Below are 23,253 nucleotides of genomic sequence, written 5' to 3'. Positions count from 1 at the left end.
CCCCAAAATCAATAGGGGTCATCTACTCTTCATGATCAATCATCCTATGAAGTTTCAACATTCTGGGTCAAGTGGTTCTCTAGTTATTGATCGGAAATGGTTTTCAATGTTCAGGCCCCTGTGACCTTGACCTTTGACAGAGTGACCCCAAAATCAATAGGGGTCATCTACTCTTCATGACCAATCATCCTATGAAGTTTCAACATTCTGGGTCAAGTGGTTCTCAAGTTACTGACCGGAAATGGTTTTCAATGTTCAGGCCCCTGTGACCTTGACCTTTAATGGAGTGACCCCAAAATCGATAGGGGTCATCTACTTTGCATGTACAATCATCCTATGAAGTTTCAACATTCTGGGTCAAGTGGTTCTCTAGTTATTGATCAGAAATGGTTTTCCATGTTCAGGCCCCTGTGACCTTGACCTTTGACAGAATGACCCCAAACTCAATAGGGGTCATCTACTCTTCATGACCAATCATCCTATGAAGTTTCAACATTCTGGGTCAAGTGGTTCTCAAGTTACTGACCGGAAATGGTTTCCAATGTTCGGGCCCCTGTGACCTTGACCTTTAATGGAGTGACCCCAAAATCGATAGGGGTCATCTACTTTGCATGACCAATCATCCTATGAAGTTTCAACATTCTGGGTCAAGTGGTTCTCTAGTTATTGATCGGAAATGGTTTTCCATGTTCAGGCCCCTGTGACCTTGACCTTTGATGGAGTGACCCCAAAATCAATAGGGGTCATCTACTCTTTATGACCAATCATCCTATGAAGTTTCAACATTCTGGGTCAAGTGGTTCTCTAGTTATTGATCGGAAATGGTTTTCAATGTTTGGGCCCCTGTGACCTTGACCTTTGATGGAATGACCCCAAAAACAATAGGGGTCGTCTACTCCAGCAGCCCTACAACCCTATGAAGTTTGAAGGTTCTAGGTCAAATGGTTCTCCAGTTATTGCTCGGAAATGAAGTGTGACGTACGGACGGACGGACGGAAGGACGGACGGACAGGGCAAAAACAATATGTCTCCTGGGGGAGACATAATAAAACAAGAAAGTTCAAATTGTTTTATCTTGATATTTATGGAATAATTCCATGAATTAATTTCCATAAGAAACTGCCATTTTGGACAAAACTACTAAATTTTGTACCCACAAAATTAAATATTTCACATGTATTTTGTGGTTTCAGCACCTATAATTCTCATTTTTACTGGCTGGGCAATAAAGCGGATTTACTGCAAATGGACACGAGAATCTCGTATATCACTTGACCAGTTTACACTAGTGGCATTTGGTGTCTAGTATAAAACTACTGCAAAATTACGTGGTTAGAATTTTTAGCACAATAAATCATTGTCCTTCATGAAGCACGATATCAATTTGCAAGTCAAACACTGTACTTCAGGGCTTGTCTGTGTCAGTGGTGGACACCAATTAATCCTATTGTCCTCACCCTCAGCCCAAAGTTAGAATGGCATTTTCATGAGTAACATGGGTTGCATGTATTTATTTCATTGTGGAATTATACACATTTTGGTAGCCTTGTCAAACTAAGTGAATTTCTGCAGCTTGAGAAATGAAAATGGCGGAAAAAAAAGTCTCTTTTAATACACATATATTAATTAACACTCATTTTTGAAGAAATTCAATAGTGACAAATACTAAACAAAAAGCGCGCTTAAAACATACAAACCTACATTCTTGGGCATCTATGTTGTTGTTAAAATAAAAAGTTGTTTATGAAGGCAAGTAATTTTTCTTTAAATGGACCCAGCTATATATGACACCTCTGAGAAGTTTGAATACTTTAGTCAAATTAGTACGAAATTTATTTCACCAGCTCTGTATGTTTGTACTGTAGAATTAAATGCTCTTTTTGTTTGTCTGTTCAAACAGGTATAAATCAGACTGGGATTTCCTCAGAAATCACACTAGTGATTCTTGGACGATTTGCAATTAGTCCAACTTTGGTTTATATCTGTATAAACACAAAAAAAAATAGCATGCAATTCTTATATTTATATTTTTTACAGTTGCTGGTGTACTTTCCAAGAGATTAAGAAAGTCAAAATATATATCAGGATATCAATCAACAGAACAGCCAAAAAGACCAGCCCACGTTAAATTGCAATTCGACCTAAAATAAAAAGGCAGTTCTAGGCTTTTATTTCAAATACTGATAAACCAAGTAAACTAGATGCCCACAGGCAACATGTTGAGCCCGCCAACTGTCAAAAGGACTGGACGTCGCATGCGACACTTTGGTCTCCTTGAGGCAAACATCAGTGCAAAAAAAATAAATTGCTTTATGCATGGCAAAGTTACAGCCTGGACAAGCTCTAAAATGACCTTTGACCCCTAACTGTGACCTTGACCTTCGAGATAGAAAACCTGCAGTTTGCACATGACACTCCGTCTCAATGAGTTAAACATACCTCCTTTTACAGCTCTAATTGTGTAAGTTCATGTACAGTATTTCTGGCTTTATAATCATGTAATTATGCATAACATCTATTTGGAAAGCTGATTCATCTGTTTCTAATACAAAATTTAAGGGACTTTGATGGCCCTTGAGTTTGTTGCTTGAGTTATGGCCCTTTAGTTCCTTGAAATTAAGAAAACTGACAATAAGTAGAGTGCTTTATAAGTCAAAAGTAATTTTCTTTGATGGGCCTATTTTGCAACAGTTTGCCACTCTTGTTTATAATAGTTTACTCGTATGATACAATACAGTTTTAAGCCACTCGGGGATCACGTATATTTTACAACTCAAAATGATAAGGTCTGCCGGACCATGAAAACATCATAACTGACTGGATCCAATCACTAAACTAAGAGCAACATCCAAATGCTCAATTTTTGTTTTGGAGCACATACAAAATTTGCTATTCTACACACCACTACAAACTGGATCACCTTATAACTTTCATCACAATTGAGCTTATTTGCTGTGGCCTGATTAAAAAAATCGGTAAACACAACTCATTTATTGCAGATAGTGTACTTTGGCATCAGATTTTCAGGTTATTATATACAGCATTCATTCCACCTACAAAAGCCTTCTATACTGAAACCCAACCCTACAAAACTTAAACTCTGCCTCTGTGGCTGATCAGTCAAGAGAGGTTCCATGGTTTCATGTTTGATGTTGCACTGAATAAAGTTATGTTTGTTTTGGGTTTACTGCCATTTTTCACAGAAAGTCTTTCAGCCAACTGCCACGGAAAACATACCCTGCAATCCATGGAAACAAGAAGACCATGATGGTCCTGAATCGCTCACCTGTCCCCACATGACCCAGTTTTGAACTGAGTATGACGTTGTTTTTCCCATTATTTGACATAGTGACCTAGTTTTTGAGCTCATATGACCCGGTTTTGAACCTGACCTAGATATCATCAAGATAAAAATTCTGACCAATTTTCATGAAGATCCATTGAAAAATATGGCCCCTAGAGAGGTCACAAGGTTTTTTTATTATTTCACCTACTGACCTAGTTATTTAAGGCATGTGACCCAGTTTCGAATTTGACCTAGATATCATCAAGGTGAACATTCTGACCAATTTTCATGAAGATCCATTCAAAAGTATGGCCTCTAGAGAGGTCACATGGTTTTTCTATTTTTAGCTCACCTGTCACAAAGTGACAAGGTGAGCTTTTATGATCGCGCGGTGTCCGTCGTCCGTGCGTGCGTCCGTAAACTTTTGCTTGTGACCACTCTAGAGGTCACATTTTTCATGGGATCTTTATGAAAGTTGGTCAGAATGTTCAACTTGATGATATCTAGACCAAGTTCGAAACTGGGTCACGTGCCGTCAAAAACTAGGTCAGTAGGTCTAAAAATAGAAAAACCTTGTGACCTCTCTAGAGGCCATAATTTTCAATGGATCTTCATGAAAATTGGTCAGAATGTTCATCTTGATGATATCTAGGTCAAGTTCGAAACTGGGTCACATGCGGTCAAAAACTAGGTCAGTAGGTCAAAAAATAGAAAAACCTTGTGACCTCTCTAGAGGCCATATATTTCACAAGATCTTCATGAAAGTTGGTCAGAACGTTCACCTTGATGATATCTAGGTCAAGTTTGAAAGTGGGTCACGTGCCCTCAAAAACTAGGTCAGTAGGTCAAATAATAGAAAAACCTTGTGACCTCTCTAAAGGCCATATTTTTCATGGGATCTGTATGAAAGTTGGTCTGAATGTTCATCTTGATGATATCTAGGTCAAAGTTGAAACTGGGTCACATGCCATCAAAAACCTAGGTCAGTAGGTCTAAAAATAGAAAAACCTTGTGACCTTTCTAGAGGCCATATATTTCATAAGATCTTCATGAAAATAGGTCAGAACGTTCATCTTGATGATATCTAGGTCAAGTTCGAAACTGGGTCACGTGCCCTCAAAAACTAGGTCAGTAGGTCAAATAATTGAAAAACCTTGTGACCTCTCTAAAGGCCATATTTTTCATGGGATCTGTATGAAAGTTGGTCTGAATGTTCATCTTGATGATATCTAGGTCAAGTTTGAAACTGGGTCACCTGCCATCAAAAACTAGGTCAGTAGGTCTAAAAATAGAAAAACCTTGTGACCTTCTAGAGGCCATTATTTCATAAATCTTCATGAAATTGTCAGAAGTTCCTTGATGATATCTAGTCAAGTTCGAAATGGGTCACGTGCCATCAAAACTAGGTCAGTAGGTCAAATAATGAAAAACCTTGTGACCTCTAAGCCATATTTTCATGGGATCTGTATGAAGTTGGTCTGAATGTTCATCTTGATGATATCTAGGTCAAGTTTGAAATGGGTCACTGCCATCAAAACTAGGTCAGTAGGTCAAAAATAGAAAATGGTGACCTCTCTAAGGCCATGATTTCAATGAATCTTCATGAAATTGTCGAATGTTCACTTGATGATATCTAATCAAGTTCGAAAGGGTCAGTGCCTCAAAAACTAGGTCAGTAGGTCAAAAATAGAAAAACCTTGTGACCTAACTAGAGGCCAATATTTCCAATGGATCAGTATGAATTGGTCTGAATGTTCATCTTGATGATATCTAGGTCAAGTTTGAAAGTGGGTCACGTGCCATCAAAAACTAGGTCAGTAGGTCAAATAATAGAAAAATAGGTGGACCTCTCTAAGGCCATATTTTAATGGATCTTCAGAAAGTGGTCTGAATGTTCATCTTGATGATATCTAGATCAAGTTGAAACGGGTCAGTGCGTCAAAAACTAGGTCAGTAGGTCTAAAAATAGAAAAACCTTGTGACCTCTCTAGAGGCCATACTTGAATGGATCTTTCCCTAAAAATTGGTCAGAATGTTCACCTTGATGATATCTCGGTCAAGTTTGAAAGTGGTCACGTCCATCAAAAATAGGTCAGTAGGTCAAATAATAGAAAAAACGTTGTGACCTCTCTAGAGGCCATATTTAATTTGGTCTGAATGTTTATCTTGATGATATCTAGGTGAAGTTTAAAACTGGGTCAACTGCATCAAAAACTAGGTCAGTAGTCTTGAAAATAGAAAAACTTGTACCTCTCTAGAGCCATACCCTAACTTGTCATCATGAAATTGGTCAGATGTTCACCATGATGATATTCTAGCAAGTTGAAACTAGGTCACGTGCCTTAAAAACTGCAATAGGTCAAATAATAAAAAACATGTGACCTCTCTAGGACCATATTTATCAGGGTCTCATGAAAATGGTCAAATTTTTTCTTGATATATCTAGGACAATTCAAATGGTCACATGACCAAAAACAGTTGAACTATTCAATAGATAAAAAAGAGTATCATCTCAAACTTTGGTCATGTGGAAGAGTTTAGCGATTCAGGACCATCATGGTCTCTTTGTTAGATCCTACTGACCTAGTTTTTGATTCATGTTGACCCAGTTTCGAACTTGACCTAGTTATCATCAAGATGAACATTCAGACCAACTTTCATACAGATTCCATGAAAAATATGGCCTCTAGAGAGGTCACAAGGTTTTTTTTATTATTTGACCTACTGACCTATTTATTGATTGCACGTGACCCAGTTTTGAATTTGACCTAGATATCATCAAGGTGATCATTCTGACCAAATTTCATGAAGATCATTTCAAAAGTATGGCCTCTAGAGAGGTAACAAGGTTTTTCTATTTTTAGATCTACTGACCTAGTTTTTGACTGCATGTGATCCAGTTTTGAACTTGATCTAGATATTATTAAGATAAATACTCAGACCAACTTTCATACAGATCCCATGAAAAATATGGCCTCTAGAGAGGTCACAAGGTTTTTCTATTATTTACCTACTGACCTAGTTTTTGATAGCACGTAGACCCAGTTTCAAACTTGATCTAGATATCATCAAGATGAACATTCGACCAATTTCATGAAGATCTGTGAAAAATATGGCCATCTAGAGAGGTCACAAGGTTTTTCTATTTTTGACCTACTGACCTATTTTTGAAGCACGTGACCCAGTTTCGAACTTGATCTAGATATCAACAAGATAAACATTCTGCCCAATTTTCATGAAGATCCATTGAAAAATATGGCCTCTAGAGAGGTCACAAGGTTTTTCTGTTTTTACACCTACTGACCTAGTTTTTGACCGCACGTAACCCAGTTTCGAACTTGACCTAGATATCATCAAGATGAACATTCAGACCAACTTTCATAAAGATCATGAAAAATATGGCCTCTAGAGGGTCACAAGTTTTCATTATTTACCTACGCCTATTTGAAGACACGTGACCCAGTTACGAACCTGACCTTATTATCACAGGTGAAATTCTGGCCAATTTCATTGAAGATCTTTGAAAAATATGGCCTCTAGAAAAGTCACAAGTTTTCATTTTTAACCCACTGACTATTATCAACCGCACGTGACCGTTCCAAACTTTGACTAAGAATAAATCAAGTGAACATTCTAACCAAATTAATTAAAGACCTCATGAAAAATGTGACCTCTAGAGTGGTCACAAGCAAAAGTTTACGCACGCACGGATGGACGACGGACGCTGCGCGATCACAAAAGCTCACCTTGTCACTTTGTGACAGTTGAGCTTAAAAGAGCTGTCACAGGAGACAGCATGCTCAACTATTTCGATGCTGGATAGTGAAACTGGGCACATCTGAGGAAGCTGGAGCTGTCATTAGAGTGTTTAACGACTCTAATAAGAATGAAGATATTGGAGTCTGTGTCAAAAGTATTATGTGATAAAGAACATTAAATAAGTACAATTCTAAGCAAAAAGGGGGATAATTCATGAAATATTGGTGCAGGAGTAATTTTGGCAACTTGTGTCATATGATGTGGGTGATGATGTGGAATAACAACTTCAAGTTTGAATCAAATCCATTTAGTAATAACTGAGATATAGTGAAAATGCATCAAAATCAACATGAAAGCAAAAGGGTGGGGGCCTACTTCATGAAATATTGGTACCAGAGTTATGGACCTTGCATCATATGATGTGGGTGATAAGGTGGAACAACTATTTTAAGTTTGAATCAAATCCATTTAGTAATAACTGAGATAGTGAAAGTGCATCAAAACTTTAACCTGAAATTCTAAGTAGTAAGGAGGGAAAAAGCATTAAATATTGGTGTGAGAGTTATGGTCCTTGTGCCATATGATGTGGGTGATGATGAGGTATAACTATTTTAAGTTTGAAAAAAATCCATCTAGTAATTACAGAGATAATGTGAAAGTGCATCAAAACTTCAACCGAAGTGCGGATGTGGAAGGAGATTACTGAGATCAGGAGAAAAAAGAGAAAGTGTAAAAAAAAACTTTAAGCAGGGGGTGGGGGGTGCGCCATGTCAAGTAGGACAGCTCTCCATACTTCAGCTTTGATGGCATCGTTCAAGTTGAAGAGGAAATGCCAATTTGAAAATGATTTATTGAAAATCATTACATTTAGGTAAATTTCTGTTTTAATAAAATACAGTACTGCTAGCAAAAAAGTGTTTGCTTTTAACTAAACAAGAACCTCCCCTAGAATAGGTGACCTTCCCTCACAACACTATACCTTACCCACAATGCGAGACCTCTCCTAGAATGCAGGACCTCCCGAAAAACACCAGTTTTTCACAGGAAGGCAAGGGTTTTTTTCTTTTTCAAACAATCTTCACTATCAAGTTAACAATTAGTATAATCTTACTGGAACTGGCAACCTTATTTAATTTTTACAAAGGTGACATATCAATATTAGATATATTCACCTAGATAATTAAAAAGTTTGTACAAATGTTGACACAAGTGAGTTTGCTGGTTTAGTTCTAAACAGAAAAGCATTCAATATCACTGAAATCATTTTTTAATGCCATAAACTTTCTCCATATCATCTAACAATGTCATTTTATCTCCGCCTTCCTTATCAATTTCTTGCTTTTGGCAGTTTCTTAACTTCTCAAATAAACCATTCAAGTAGTCTTTTTCCTTCTTACTTAGAAAATCCACCGTCAGTTTAAATCTGTTAGTTTTGGACAATTTTTCAAGGACTATCACAACTCTACATGCATCCTGATCATTCAGTTCACAATTCAGACAATGAGCGAATTCTCCTAGAAGTCCAAATCCTATTTCTGGCTTGAATATATTACCAAGTCTTTCTGCACCAAGTTCTATCAGGTAAGAATATTGCTGAGCTGTGTTTTTGTTCAGTTTCCGCCATTCTCTTACGAAGGCTTGTCCAGAAGTTGGATATTCTTTACTCTGAAAAAAAAAAGAAAAATGAAATGTCATAATCTTATTTTTCAAATGTATAAGTAACATTTACAGTGTTGGTTTCAATGAAAATATTTACAGTAAAAATGCATTTTCTTTGATGAACTGTGTAAAGATTGTTTTCAATAGTGACATCATAGATGGTCAAGATCAAAATACTTGTTTATGTACTAGATCAAGTCCTCGTATGTGTTACTACACTTTATCATTAGATGATAATTTTTTGTTTAACAGGCTATTACTTTACTTTTATCACGCTGGACACAACTGATTCTGCCTTTACGTCCAGTGCAGTTTGATTAAGATCTGCACTGTCTGCCATTCAGTCAGTATTTTTTTTGGAAAGCACCCCTTTTAACAGTTAATGGTACTGTCCTAATTGAAAATGGACAAGCAATATAATTCCTTTATCAAAAGTAGAAATACCAAAAGCTGAGAGTTTATATCTGCCAGGTAAACTAGTGTTACATGGAAGTGTATCTGTGCTGTTAGTTAAGTGTAGTTTGTTTGTATATAAATTTATTTATTTGTATATAAGTTTATTTATAGTCGCACCCCCCCCCCCCACCACCACGGTAACCCATACGGGCAACTCCTCCAGAAGACACCCCAATTCAAGAAGCTTCCCTGGTTCTTTAGCGTGCCAGGTGTAAAGCACCTATACACAGGACTCTTATCCCAATGTAAGTAATTTTTAGTTGAAGGAGCGGGGCTTGAACTCACAACTCCTGGTTTCATAGTCAGACAGTGTTACCACTGGACCACTGTGTCCGCTCTATAGTAAGTGTATTGGATGTTACCAATATTACAAGTAAGACCAGCAAGAAATCTTGATATTTTTTCAAGTAGAGCAAGTTATGTGTTGAAAACAAGCAATATCATATATGGTATACCTCCAGTTACTGACACCCAGGTATTTTTCCTGTTGTTTTGCAATAAATAGAATGATTTCTTTCTCTTAACTTTTCCACTTACTGCAGTAAATAAGAAATGACTAGTGTGTAGTATTTCATATTTTTCCATGCATTATTATAGTGTTGCTTTAAATGATGAACCTGCATATTTCTCAAATAACCTACATGTACCATGTATAAGCAAGGTTTCACAAAAAAAGAATAATGTACTTTAAAAATTAGCAACACATTGAAAGATTGTAACTAACATCCCCCACTAAGGGACATTTTCACAAAACATTGCAAGCCAGTACAACATCTTCTTCAAAGTAAGATGGGCAACATATGAAGAATGTTAATTATTCTCTTCTATTATCATATAATTTGTGAAGTGGCATGTAGTTTGAACAAGAGGATCATGATGACCCTGAATTGCTGACCTGAGTAATATGAGCCACATGTTTAAAATGGCAAACTGATGCTAAAAAATTACAAAGTAGGTCAGTAGGTCATACTCATGGTCAGTGAAAGTCAGTTTTAAGATGGGTGTGCAAAACTGTACATGTCATCCAAATTTCAAGGCTGTATCTTAAAAAACAAGAAAGTAGGTCAGTAGGTCAAGGTTACAGTCAAGTGACCCCTAATCGCTTGGGGTCATTAGGTAACTAGAAAATGCTTTTGTAAAAAAGCGCATGTCTCCCCCAATGCAAAGTCCTATAGGCAAGAAGTTAATAGGGGTCAGGAGCGAAAGTCAAAGAGACACTGATGGTTGGCTGCAATAGGGATCATCTACTTGGCATGTCCAGTCATCCCGCTAAATTTCAACACTCTTGGCCTAGTGGTTCCCAAGTCACTGTTCAGGCTCCTGTGACCTTGACCTTTGATCAAGTGACCTCAAAATAAGTAGGGGTCATCTACTCTGCATGTCCAATCATCCTATTAAGTTTCAACAATGTAGGTCAAGTGGTTCTCAAGTTATTTCCAAAAAAATGATTTTACATGAACAGGCCACTGCGACCTTGACCTTTAATAGACTGACCCCAAAATCAATAGGGGTCATCTACTCTGCATGTTCAATCATCCTATGAAGTTTCAACATTCTGGGTCAAGTGGTTCTCAAGTTATTGATATGAACTGGTTATCAATGTTCAGGCCTCTGTGACCTTGACCTTCAATGGAGTGACCCCAAAAACATTAGGGGTCATTTACTCTGCATGAACAATCATCCTATGAAGTTTCAACATTCTGGGTCAAGAGGTTCTCAAGTTATTGATAGGAAATGGTTTTCCATGTTCAGGCCCCTGTGGCCTTGACCTTTAACAGAGTCACCCTAAAATCGTTAGGGGTCATCTACTCTGCATGACCAATCATCCTATGAAGTTTCATCATTCTGGGTCAAGTGGTTCTCAAGTTACTGACCGAAATGGTTTTCAATGTTCAGGCCCCTGTGACCTTGACCTTTCACAGAGTGACCCCAAAATTGTTAGGGGTCATCTACTCTGCATGAGCAATCATCCTATTAAGTTTCAACATTCTGGGTCAAGTGGTTCTCAAGTTATTGACCGGAAATGGTTTTCAATGTTCGGGCCCCTGTGACCTTGACCTTTAATGGAGTGACCCCAAAATCAATAGGGGTCATCTACTCTGCATGTCCAATCATCCTATTAAGTTTCAACATTCTGGGTTAAGTGGTTCTCTAGTTATTGATCGGAAATGATTTTCCATGTTCAGGCCCCTGTGACCTTGACCTTTGATGGAGTGACCCCAAAATCAATAGGGGTCATCTACTCTTCATTATTAATCATCCCATGAAGTTTCAACATTCTGGGTCAAGTGGTTCTCTAGTTATTGATCGGAAATGGTTTTCAATGTTCAGGCCCCTGTGACCTTGACCTTTGACAGAGTAACCCCAAAATCAATAGGAGTCATTTACTCTTCATGACCAATCATCCTATGAAGTTTCAACATTCTGGGTCAAGTGGTTCTCTAGTTATGGATCGGAAATGGTTTTCAATGTTCAGGCCCCTGTGACCTTGACCTTTGACGGAGTGACCCCAAAATCAATAGGGGTCATCTACTCTTCATGGCCAATCATCCTATGAAGTTTCAACATTCTGGGTCAAGTGGTTCTCTAGTTATTGATCGGAAATGGTTTTCAATGTTCAGGCCCCTGTGACCTTGACCTTTGACGGAGTGACCCCAAAATCAATAGGGGTCGTTTACTACAGCAGCCCTACAACCCTATGAAGTTTGAAGGTTCTAGGTCAAATGGTTCTCAAGTTATTGCTCGGAAATGAAGTGTGACGTACAGACGGACGGACGGACAGGGCAAAAACAATATGTCTCCTGGGGAAGACATAATTATAATTAAACAGTCTAGGAAGTATGATCTGATAGTTTTTGAAGTATTTATTCCTATATAACTCATATATCAAGTGACCCAAGGGCTGGGCCTCTTCACCCCAGGGGCATAATTTGAACAATCTTGTTAGATATCCACTGAGCAATGCTACATACCAAATATCAAAGGCCTAGGCCTTGAACTTTCAGACAAGAAGATTTTTCCCCCCTATATGTCTATGTTAAATTTGGGACCCCGGGGCAGGGCCTCTTTCCACCCCAGGGTCATAATTTGAACAATTTTGGTAGAGGACCACAAGGCAATGCAACATACTAAATATCAAAAGCCTAAGCCTTGCAGTTTCAGGCAAGAAGATTTTTAAAGTTTTTTCCTATATAAGTCTATGTAAAACTTGGAGCTCCCGGGGCAGGGCCTCTTTTCACCCCATGGTTATAAGTTGAATCATTTTGGTAGAGGACTACAAGGCAATGCTACATACCAAATATCAAAGGCCTAGGTCCTGTGGTTTTAGACAAGATATAAAACTTAAGACCCCCGGGGCAGGGCCTCTTTTCACCCTAGGGGCATAATTTGAATAATCTTCATAGAGGACCATTAGATGATGTCACATGCCAAATATCAAGGCTCTACACCTTGAGGTTTTGGATAAGAAGATTTTTAAAGTTTTTCCTTTTGGTAGCTATGGCAACCAGATTTCTGCATGGAATTCAATTCTTTGAACAATTTTGAAAGGCGGTCACCCAAGGATCATTCCTGTGAAGTTTGGTGTAATTCTGCCCTGTGGTTTTCAAGAAGATTTTTTTAGAAATGTTGATGGACGGACGACACACGACGGACATTGAGCGGTCACAAAAGCTCACCATAAGCCTTTGGCTCAGGTAAGCTAAAAAGTCTGGAAATCTATAATATTGGTGTCACCAATGCTTTCAAATGTTCATATCTGTATTTTAAAGATTTAATGTGATTTTATTTTTAAATTAGTAACAAAAAATATAAACATGTTATGAAATATTTTTGTCAGCATGAAGGGGGGTAATTGATAAACAAATGAATGCATAACATTTATATGTAACTAATGAAACTTGTTTTTAAATTACAATCCAGTGAAAGTTAATACCAGTGTTGGTCAATGCAGAGAGCTTGTACTACATATTAACCTTATGTACTGCAATCATAATAATGCTGTATTTACCTAATATATAATATAAAGTTGTAACTTGTGCCTGGATTTGCATTTTGGCCAATTGATAATAATTGTTCATAGCTTTCTTATATCTATCAATACTGAATAAGATATGTGTAGCTTTATTCTGCCTGTCTCTATTCTACCAGGATCTATTCTACATGTCCAGGCTCTTTTCTGCCTGTCCCTATTCTGACATGCTATATTATGCTTGTCTCTATTCTGCCAGTCTCTATTCCAGCATGCTCTACTATGTCTTCTCTATTCTGCCTGTCTATACTCTCAAGGCTCTATTATGCCTGTCTCTATTATGCTTGGTTTTATTATGCCAGACTTCCCCTCTTAAGTCTGTATATGGAGTGAATTTTAGATAGATTTGGCCTTACACAGTCCAAATAGACTTTAAAGAAAATCACTGCAGATATTAAATAGAGAAATTTTCTGTGTTGGTTTTTTAAAACAAATTTATCACAGTGTGGAACAATTAAGGAAATGATCCAAGCTCAACCCTACACACCTGTGGAATGTCTGCATGGTCTGGTTTGTTTGCTGAATCCACCTTTTTTGAAGCACTGACATTCCAAGGTTGTGTAAATTTCATATCTGTAAGACGGTCATCCTTCTCCAATGGTTTTAGATGGGACGCCAAAACAATATCCCTGAAATGGCAATTATTAGGTATCAGTTAGATACTGTAACAGAAGCTGTCTAATGACAGCACTTGACAAATGATTTGAAGCCCCTCCACCTAATACCAGCTAACATACAAAAGCTTTAGCAAAATTCACGGAGTTGAAAAAGAGGTATAATTTGCAAAAATGTAAGCTACAGGTAACCTGCCATGTGAGGTCGTCTCATGATGAAGAAGACATCTGGTAGTTTTTGAGAAACCTGCATATGCAAAACTTTAAGCAAAATTTCCATGTTAAAAAGGGTATAATTTTGATAAAATAAAATCTAGAGTAATGTCACTTGCCCAGTAATGTCATCTAATGATGTCAAAGACAAAGTTAATGAAAGCATTTGACTTTGTAGTGTTTGAGAAATCTGCTTACACGCAAAACTTTAACCTGAATTTCTATGTTAAAAAGGGGTATGTCACTACTATATGTGTACAAGGGAGGCAATCACATGGCTAACAAGAGCTGTCAGTTGACAGCGCGCTCGACTATTCTCAGTGCTTGATAGTGTAATATAAGCTATGAGTAAAACTTTAACATTACAACAAGAGCTGTCCGTAAGACAGCCAAGCTCGACTATTCGAAATATTGTCACAGAAGCAGAAAATTATTACCCAAAATGTTAAATATCAAAAGAGTTTTAAGTTCGAAAGGGGACATAATTTGACCAAAATACATATCAGAGTTATGGGACTTGATGTTTTTTTATAACCCCGAAGAAACATGTTAAGTTTCAATTCAATATCTGCATTAGTTTTGGGGATAGTAACTTGCATGTAAAACTTAAACCAGAATTTTCTAAGTCCAAAAGGGGGCATAATTTGCTCAAAATACATGTTAAGAGTTATGGAACTTGCCCCAGTAAGGTTGGTAATTGACCTAGAAAAAGAATAAATAAGTTTCAAAGCTATATGCCTTTTGGTAATAGCTGTATGTACTTGCACGCAAAACTTTAACCAGGATTTTCTAGGTCCAAAAGGGGGCATAATTTGCCCAAAATATATGTCAGAGTTATGGGACTTGGTGCTATCAACTAGTTTTATAACCCCGAAGACACATGTGAAGTTTCAATTTAATATCTGTAGTAGTTTTGGAGATAGTTACTTGCATGTAAAACTTTAACCAGGATTTTCTAAGTCCAAAAGGGGACATAATTTGCCCAAAATAGATGTCATAGTTATGGGACTTGACCCAGTGAGGTAGGTAATTGATCTAGAAAAAGAAAAAATAAGTTTCAAATCTATATGCCTTTTAGTAATAGCTGTATGTACTTGCACGCAAAACTTTAACCAGAATTTTCTAAGTCCAAAAGGGGCATAATTTGGCCAAAATACATGTCAGAGTTATGGACTTGACCCAGTGAGGTAGGTAATGATCTAGAAAAAAAAAAATAAGTTTCAAATCTATAATTAGCCTTTTAGTAATAGCTGTATGTACTTGCACGCAAAACTTTAACCAGAATTTCTAAGTCCAAAAGGGGGCATAATTTGGCCCAAAAAGAAGGTCAGAGTTATGCACTTGGTGCTATCAACTAGTTTTATAACCCCAAAGACACATGTGAAGTTTCAATTCAATATCTGCATTAGTTTTGGAGATAGTAACTTGCATGTAAAACTTTAACCAGAATTTTCTAAGTCCAAAAGGGGGCATAATTTGCTCAAAATACATGTTAGAGTTATGGAACTTGACCCACTGAGGTTAGTAATTGACCTAGAAAAAGAATAAATAAGTTTCAAAGCTATATGCCTTTAAATGATAGCTGTATGTACTTGCATGCAAAAACATAACCAAAGTGACGCCAACGCCGACGCCAGGGTGAGTAGAATAGCTAACCTATTCTTCGAATAGGCGAGCTAATAAGCATATTCTAAGTCGAAAAGGGGCCATAATTCAGTCAAAATGCTTGATAGAGTTGTCTGCTCCTGTTTACAGACTGGGGTCATGATGGTAAACAAGTATGCAAAATATGAAAGCAGTATCTCAATGGACTTTGAAAATATTTGGGGTGGTACGCAAACTAACATTTGTGCGACGCTCACGCTAACGCTGATGGCGGGGCAAGTAGGATAGCTCCCCTATTCTTCGAATAGTCAAGCTAAAAATTGAAGCAGTTAATTGCCCTTATATGACATTCACAATATCAGCGCAGTCACATGACCTGACAGTCATTTTCATCAAAAAGGTTTTTGATTGTAGGAGAAGTTGAGTACACAAGATTATTCTTCCGGACTGACTGACATTATAGTTATGATCAATAATTCCTACTGGTATGCTTTTCATTTGAAAAAGTATGATACACAGGTACTGTGAAATGATTATTATCTGTGGGAGTTTACATGGATTGACTGGTTATGTCAAAAGTAATTCCCAACAAACAATTTATTATAAACTTCTATCAGTAAAATTACTCTGATGATATCTTCAGGTAAAAATTGTTTAAATACAGGTAAGGTATTACTTGTGTGTCTATCATGGTTTTTATTTTATTTTATATCTAAATCATGAAAGTCACAAATCTTATGTCCCAGTAAAAATGCCATTTATGTCACAACCATGAAATTTTATGGCTATAAAATTAATATCTTAAAGTTCAAGTAAGAACTTACCTAAATTCATCATAAGAAGCTACTTTCTGATGCACAGCCCGGAATTTAGCATCATTTTCTCGCCAATACTTTGCCTCTGCTGCAACAGCAGTATCAAGTTCCTTTTCAAGTTTGCCAAAGTCTATCACTTTATCATCATCATGGGATATTTTCCTGGGCTGGGGAACAGATTCATCTTTTACAGACATCTGAAAACAACAACAACTGTTACAATGATTACAAGCCAGACTCCAGTAGTTCAAACAAGAGCACTGCCTTGCGGGTGCTGACGCTCATCTGATTTTTTGCATAATAGAAATACTGTCCTACAGATGATTTTCTAAGTCCAAAAAGGGCCATAATTCTTGCAAAAGAAGAGTCAGCTTATGATGGTAAACAACTGTTGCAAGTTTCAAAGCAATAAATACCCTTGATAATTTAGGAGAAAAGTTTACCTAAACCTAAAAAATCTGATATTTCCTAAGTCGAGGCCATAATTCTTGCAAAAAGCAGGACAGAGTTATGTTTCTTGCTGTACATGGTCAGCCTATGATGGTGAACAAGAGTTGCAAGTTTTAAAGCAATAGCTTTGATAGTTTATGAGAAAAGCTGACCCAAACATAAAACTTAACCAAGAAATCTGATTTTCTAAGTCCAAAAGGGGCAATAATTTTTGAAAAAAGCAGGATGGAGTTATGTTTCTTGATGTACAGGGTCAGCTTATGATGGTGAACAAATGTGGCAAGTTTCAAAGCAATAGCTTTGATAGTTTAGGATAAAAGTTGACCTAAACATAAAGCTTAACCAAGAAATCTGATATTTTCTAAGTCAAAAAGGGGCCATAATTCTTGCAAAAAGCTGGAAGGAGTTATTTTCTTGCTGTACAGGGTCAGCTATTGATGGTGAACAAGTATTGCAGTTTCAAAGCAATACCTTTGATAGTTTAGGAGAAAAGCAGACCTTAACATAAAACTTAACCAGGCAACGCCAACACCAATCAAGTTATGACAATAACTCATAATTTTTTTTTCAAATAATCAGATGAGCTAAAAAGTACAGGGAACTTACATGGAATAAGTGAATGAAGAATTACCATGCAAGATATATAGAGTCCCCAACTGGAAAGGGACTTTACTACCTCAACTGAAGCATGTACCTGTCAATATGATTGTATCTGTATACACATTCATTTTTTCCCCCATTCATTTGTGAATGGGGCCAGGGCCTTTACAGCTGGGGAAAATGAATTGTAAAGGCAAAATTGGAAATACTAGTAGTTAAACAAGAGTGCAAGAATGTCACAATATACGCCCATCACAGCAAATTTCTTTACTCTAGCACCTGTATTTGCAAATGGAATTTTAATTTTGTGGTAATTTTTGTAATAACTAAGTGTTTTGTTTTTCTTAGTTCACAAAAAAACTCCTTACCAGGTAGAGATACCTTAAAATACACCTAAAATTGGAAAGTAACATCTATGTTGTACCACAGAAAAGTGGTCTTGGTTTTTCCCTACGCTCAATTATAAAAAAGTTACAATATAAGTTATTTATAGTAACAACTAAGGGAAGTTAATCTTAAAAAAAAAAAAAAAAAAAAAAAAAAAAAAAAAAAAAAAAATGTAAGTCCTCACAAAAATCTTTACCAGGTAGAGACTGTCAAAATACACCTCAAAATTGGATGTAGCATGCATGTTGTACTACAGAAAAGTGGTCTCGATTTTTCCCTACGACTAGTAATGAAAAACTTACAATATAAGCTATTTATAGTAACAACAAAGGAAGTAATTCTAAAGAAGGTAACTGCACATGACACTTCGTCTCATGATGATGTATAATTGTGTCAAGTTACATCAAAATCCCTCCATGCATGAAGAAAGAAATGCTTCGGACAAAGTCATTCTTGTATCTGACCTTTGGCCTCTAAGTGTGACCTTGACCTTAGACCTAGGGACCTGGTTCTTGCGCATGACACTACGTCTCGTGGTGGTGAACATTTGTGCCAAGTTATATCAAAATCCCTCTATGCATGAAGAAGAAATGCTCCGGACAAGGTTTTCATTCTTGTATCCTTTGACCTCTAAGTGTGACCTTCACCTAAGACCTAGAGACCTGGTTCTTGCGCATGACATTCCGCCTCATGCTGGTGAACATTTGTGCCAAGTTATATCAAAATCCCTCTATGCATGAAGAAGAAATGCTCCGGACAAAGTTTTCATTCTTGTATCCTTTGACCTCTAAGTGTGACCTTGACCTTAGACCTAGGGACCTGGTTCTTGCGCATGACACTCCTTCTCATGATGATGAACAATTGTGCCAACTTTCATCAAAATCCCTCTATGCATGAAGAAGATATGCTCCGGACAAAGTCATTCTTGAATTTGACCTTTGACCTCTAAGTGTGACCTTGACCTTAGACCTAGGGACCTGGTTCTTGCGCATGACACTCCGTCTCATGATGGTGAACAACTGTGCCAAGTTTCATCAAAATCCCTTCATGCATGTAGAAGATATGCTCCGGACAAGGTCTGTGGACGCCAAGCCAGGGGCGTTCCCATAATACGTCCCGTTTTTCAAACGGGCGTATAAAAAGCGATATTTTTTCATTAAAATGATACATTTAAGAAAATACTGGTCATCAATGCATTAAGTCAGCATATTGGCAAGAATTCAAATTTTTAAAGTTTCATAGGAACAGTCTTAGCTACATGTATCAAAGTAAAAAAATATTTTGAACTTTGGGCATTTTTGCTTTTAAACTGGGAAAAAAACATATAATTGGGCTAAATTTTGGCCCCAAATTGACCTGAAACCCACTGACATTCAATTAGTTGACTTGTTATGCAAAATGTTTTGGTTTGAACTTGCACATCTGAATTTCTACAATTACTAACTTCATTTAAACATCTATCAGATAAAAAAATATTTCTATCCAAATTTCATTTTTAAACCGCTTGATAAATTTTGAAAAAATAAAGTGAAAGAAAATACAGCTACATGAACAAGTTTTTACTTGAGTCCATTGACACATCAGCTTGTTACCATATAGCGGGTTATTTCTGTGGTAAAACAAGAGCACCGCCTTGCGGGTGCTGACGCTCATCTGATTTTTTTTGTGTAATAGAAATATTGTCCTACCCATGATTTTCTAAGTCTAAAAAGGGCCATCATTCTTGCAAAAAGCAGGATAGAGTTATGTTTCTTAATGTTCAGTGTCCACTTATGATGGTGAAAAACTGTTGCAAGTTTTAAAGCAATAGCTTTGATAGTTTATGAGAAAAGTTGACTTAAACATAATACTCAACCAAGAAAATGATTTTCTAAGTCCAAAAGGGGCAATAATTATTGCAAAAAGCCGGATGGAGTTATGTTGCTTGCTGTACAGGGTCAGCTTATGATGGTCAACAAGTGTTGCAAGTTTCAAAGCAATAGCTTTGATAGTTTAAGAGAAAAAGTTGACCTAAACATAAAACTTAACCAAGAAATCTGATATTTTCTAAGTACAAAAGGGGCCATAAATCTTGCAAAAAGCAGGATGGAGTTATGTTTCTTGCTGTACAGGGTCAACTTATGATGGTGAAAAACTGCTGCAAGTTTTAAAGCAATAGCTTTGATAGTTTATGAGAAAAGTTGACTTAAACATAATACTCAACCAAGAAAATGATTTTCTAAGTCCAAAAGGGGCAATAATTATTGCAAAAAGCCGGATGGAGTTATGTTGCTTGCTGTACAGGGTCAGCTTATGATGGTCAACAAGTGTTGCAAGTTTCAAAGCAATAGCTTTGATAGTTTAAGAGAAAAAGTTGACCTAAACATAAAAACTAACCAAGAAATCTGATATTTTCTAAGTACAAAAGGGCCATAAATCTTGCAAAAAGCAGGATGGAGTTATGTTTCTTGCTGTACAGGGTCAACTTATGATGGTGAAAAACTGCTGCAAGTTTTAAAGCAATAGCTTTGATAGTTTATGAGAAAAGTTGACTTAAACATAATACTCAACCAAGAAAATGATTTTCTAAGTCCAAAAGGGGCAATAATTATTGCAAAAAGCCGGATGGAGTTATGTTGCTTGCTGTACAGGGTCAGCTTATGATGGTCAACAAGTGTTGCAAGTTTCAAAGCAATAGCTTTGATAGTTTAAGAGAAAAAGTTGACCTAAACATAAAACTTAACCAAGAAATCTGATATTTTCTAAGTCCAAAAGGGGCCATAAATCTTGCAAAAAGCAGGATGGAGTTATGTTTCTTGCTGTACAGGTCAACTTATGATGGTGAACAAGTATTCCAAGTTTCAAAGCAATAGCTTTGATAGTTTAGGAGAAAAGTTGACCTAAACATAAAACTTAACCAAGAAATCTGATATTTTCTAAGTCCAAAAGGGGCCATAAATCTTGCAAAAAGCAGGATGGAGTTATGTTTCTTGCTGTACAGGGTCAACTTATGATGGTGAACAAGTGTTGCAAGTTTTAAAGCAATAGCTTTGATAGTTTAGGATAAAAGCTGACCTAAACATAAAACTTAACCATAAAAAAAAAAGTTTCTAAGTCCAAAAGGGGCAATAAATCTTGCAAAAAGCAAGATGGAGTTATGTTTCTTGATGTACAGGGTCTGCTTATGATGGTGAACAAGTATTCCAAGTTTCAAAGCAATAGCTTTGATAGTTTAGGAGAAAAGTTGACCTAAACATAAAACTTTACCAAGAAATCTGATATTTTCTAAGTACAAAAGGGGCCATAAATCTTGCAAAAAGCAGGATGGAGTTATGTTTCTTGCTGTACAGGGTCAACTTATGATGGTGAAAAACTGCTGCAAGTTTTAAAGCAATAGCTTTGATAGTTTATGAGAAAAGTTGACTTAAACATAATACTCAACCAAGAAAATGATTTTCTAAGTCCAAAAGGGGCAATAATTATTGCAAAAAGCCGGATGGAGTTATGTTGCTTGCTGTACAGGGTCAGCTTATGATGGTCAACAAGTGTTGCAAGTTTCAAAGCAATAGCTTTGATAGTTTAAGAGAAAAAGTTGACCTAAACATAAAACTTAACCAAGAAATCTGATATTTTCTAAGTCCAAAAGGGGCCATAAATCTTGCAAAAAGCAAGATGGAGTTATGTTTCTTGATGTACAGGGTCTGCTTATGATGGTGAACAAGTATTCCAAGTTTCAAAGCAATAGCTTTGATAGTTTAGGAGAAAAGTTGACCTAAACATAAAACTTAACCAAGAAATCTGGTATTTTCTAAGTACAAAAGGGGCCATAAATCTTGCAAAAAGCAAGATGGAGTTATGTTTCTTGCTATACAGGGTCAGCTTATGATGGTGAACAAGTATTCCAAGTTTCAAAGCAGTAGCTTTGATAGTTTAGGAGAAAAGCTGACCTAAACATAAAACTTAACCAGGCAACGCCGACGCAGACGCCGACGCCGACGCCGACAACCGCTCAAGTGATGACAATAACTCATCATTTTTTTTCAAAAAATCAGATGAGCTAAAAATGATAAAAAATTGATATTCTTTCCAGGTATCTTAAAATTTCAATAATATTTTTGTTTTTAAGTAGTTAAAATGCGATTTTAAAATCACTGCTTAGAACCATCGTGGAAGGTTCACCACAGAACTGAAAAAGTCTTTCCTTGTGTGTGAAGGAGATACTGACCTGTGTGTATTAAAACAGGGAGAAAACGTGTAGGCAGCTGGGTAGCTCAGTCGGAATTGTATTCCGAGGTCCTGGGTTCAGGTACCAGTCTGGCTACACATTTTTCTCACCCAGTGATATTTGGCACCCAACGCGGGGCCATGACTGAATATATTTAGAGATCATGTTTATCTTGTTCACTATACCATTAGAAATTCGAGAATGAATTTCATATAGTTAGGTAGTCAAAATAATTTGACGGTCAGATTGTTTTATATTTGTGACGGGGCAAACTAAACGAGTGGGATATTGCCCAAAAAAATTATCAAAACAAAAAATAAATATTTCCTAGGATTTGTTGGACTAACAGTGGGACTGTCATGGTATAGTACTAGATAATTAAAACAGAGCGAATGTACTTGAATAATAAAATTGGGAGAAAATGTGTAGGCAACTGTGTAGCTCAGTCGCTATCAGCATTCCGAGGCCGTCCTTCTGAGACCTCAGGTTCGGTCCCTGCCTGGCTGCACATTTTCTCACCCTATGACATGTGCAAAAAATATCACAACACTGGGGCTTGCGTACAATTAGTTGGATTATTCTGAACAGTGGACTGAAGAACGCCTGAACCCGTTTTAATTTTTTAGGTGGTTGGCGTCCTTACCAACGGGAATAGATTCTACTTTTGTCAGAATTTGAAGTATTTTATCTACAAATTGATTTCATATATTTAAAACATTCCTAAATATACCTTTCTGGCAGATCAAAGGTGTAAGTTTAACGAAAAACACTTATAAATGGGAACAAAACAGACTGAAATGCGAAAAATAATTTTTCACATGTCCGAACGTATCCGAAATTAGCTTGGCTAAACCCTGTTCGAAAACCGTTACTTTACGACGAGGTCTAAAGCACGGGACCAGAACCCAAAACCGTAGTGAAAAACTCCCATGAGGTTCCCATTTCAAACCAAAGACCCTATAAAAAAAATTAAATACTTCTTTTTCAAACCAAATTAAATTTCCCTTTATTTTTTTAAATTTTAAAAAACAAAACATTCGGGACCTCTTTTTCCCAGCACTTTAGAGCTTTTCAATGATATAAAAACCCAAAATAGGGGCATTTAGTAAAACATGTTTTCCCTTATCAAAAATAGAAAAAAAATTGACATGTTAGTTGAAAATAAGAAAAAAAAC

At 36.8% G+C, this 23,253-nt stretch overlaps 1 protein-coding gene across 1 annotated transcript; it reads right to left on the bottom strand.

The window, feature by feature from the left end:
• Positions 1–8,296: 8,296 nt before the first annotated feature.
• LOC123539037 (coiled-coil domain-containing protein 103-like) lies at positions 8,297–22,946 on the bottom strand. The gene is made up of 4 exons (XM_053529491.1): positions 22,809–22,946; positions 16,447–16,634; positions 13,678–13,819; positions 8,297–8,710 (listed from the first exon to the last, which is right to left on the bottom strand). Exons 2-4 carry the CDS (start codon positions 16,632–16,634, stop codon positions 8,306–8,308), a joined length of 735 nt encoding a protein of 244 aa, XP_053385466.1. The 5' UTR covers positions 22,809–22,946; the 3' UTR covers positions 8,297–8,305.
• Positions 22,947–23,253: the final 307 nt, after the last annotated feature.

Source organism: Mercenaria mercenaria, chromosome 18 (assembly GCF_021730395.1).
Source record: "Mercenaria mercenaria strain notata chromosome 18, MADL_Memer_1, whole genome shotgun sequence".
NCBI classification, from domain to species: domain Eukaryota; kingdom Metazoa; phylum Mollusca; class Bivalvia; order Venerida; family Veneridae; genus Mercenaria; species Mercenaria mercenaria.
This window is presented reverse-complemented; position numbering and strand designations above follow the sequence as displayed.

What these genes read in the sequence shown, in the direction of transcription:
- LOC123539037 (XM_053529491.1), bottom strand. Translation starts at nt 16,634, where the DNA reads ATGTCTGTAAAAGATGAATCTGTTCCCCAGCCCAGGAAAATATCCCAT. An exon ending in GCTTCTTATGATGAATTTAG is followed by an intron (nt 13,820 to 16,446) that starts GTAAGTTCTTAC and finishes TTGCCATTTCAG; the next exon opens with GGATATTGTTTTGGCGTCCC. An exon ending in ACCATGCAGACATTCCACAG is followed by an intron (nt 8,711 to 13,677) that starts GTGTGTAGGGTT and finishes TTTTTTTTTCAG; the next exon opens with AGTAAAGAATATCCAACTTC.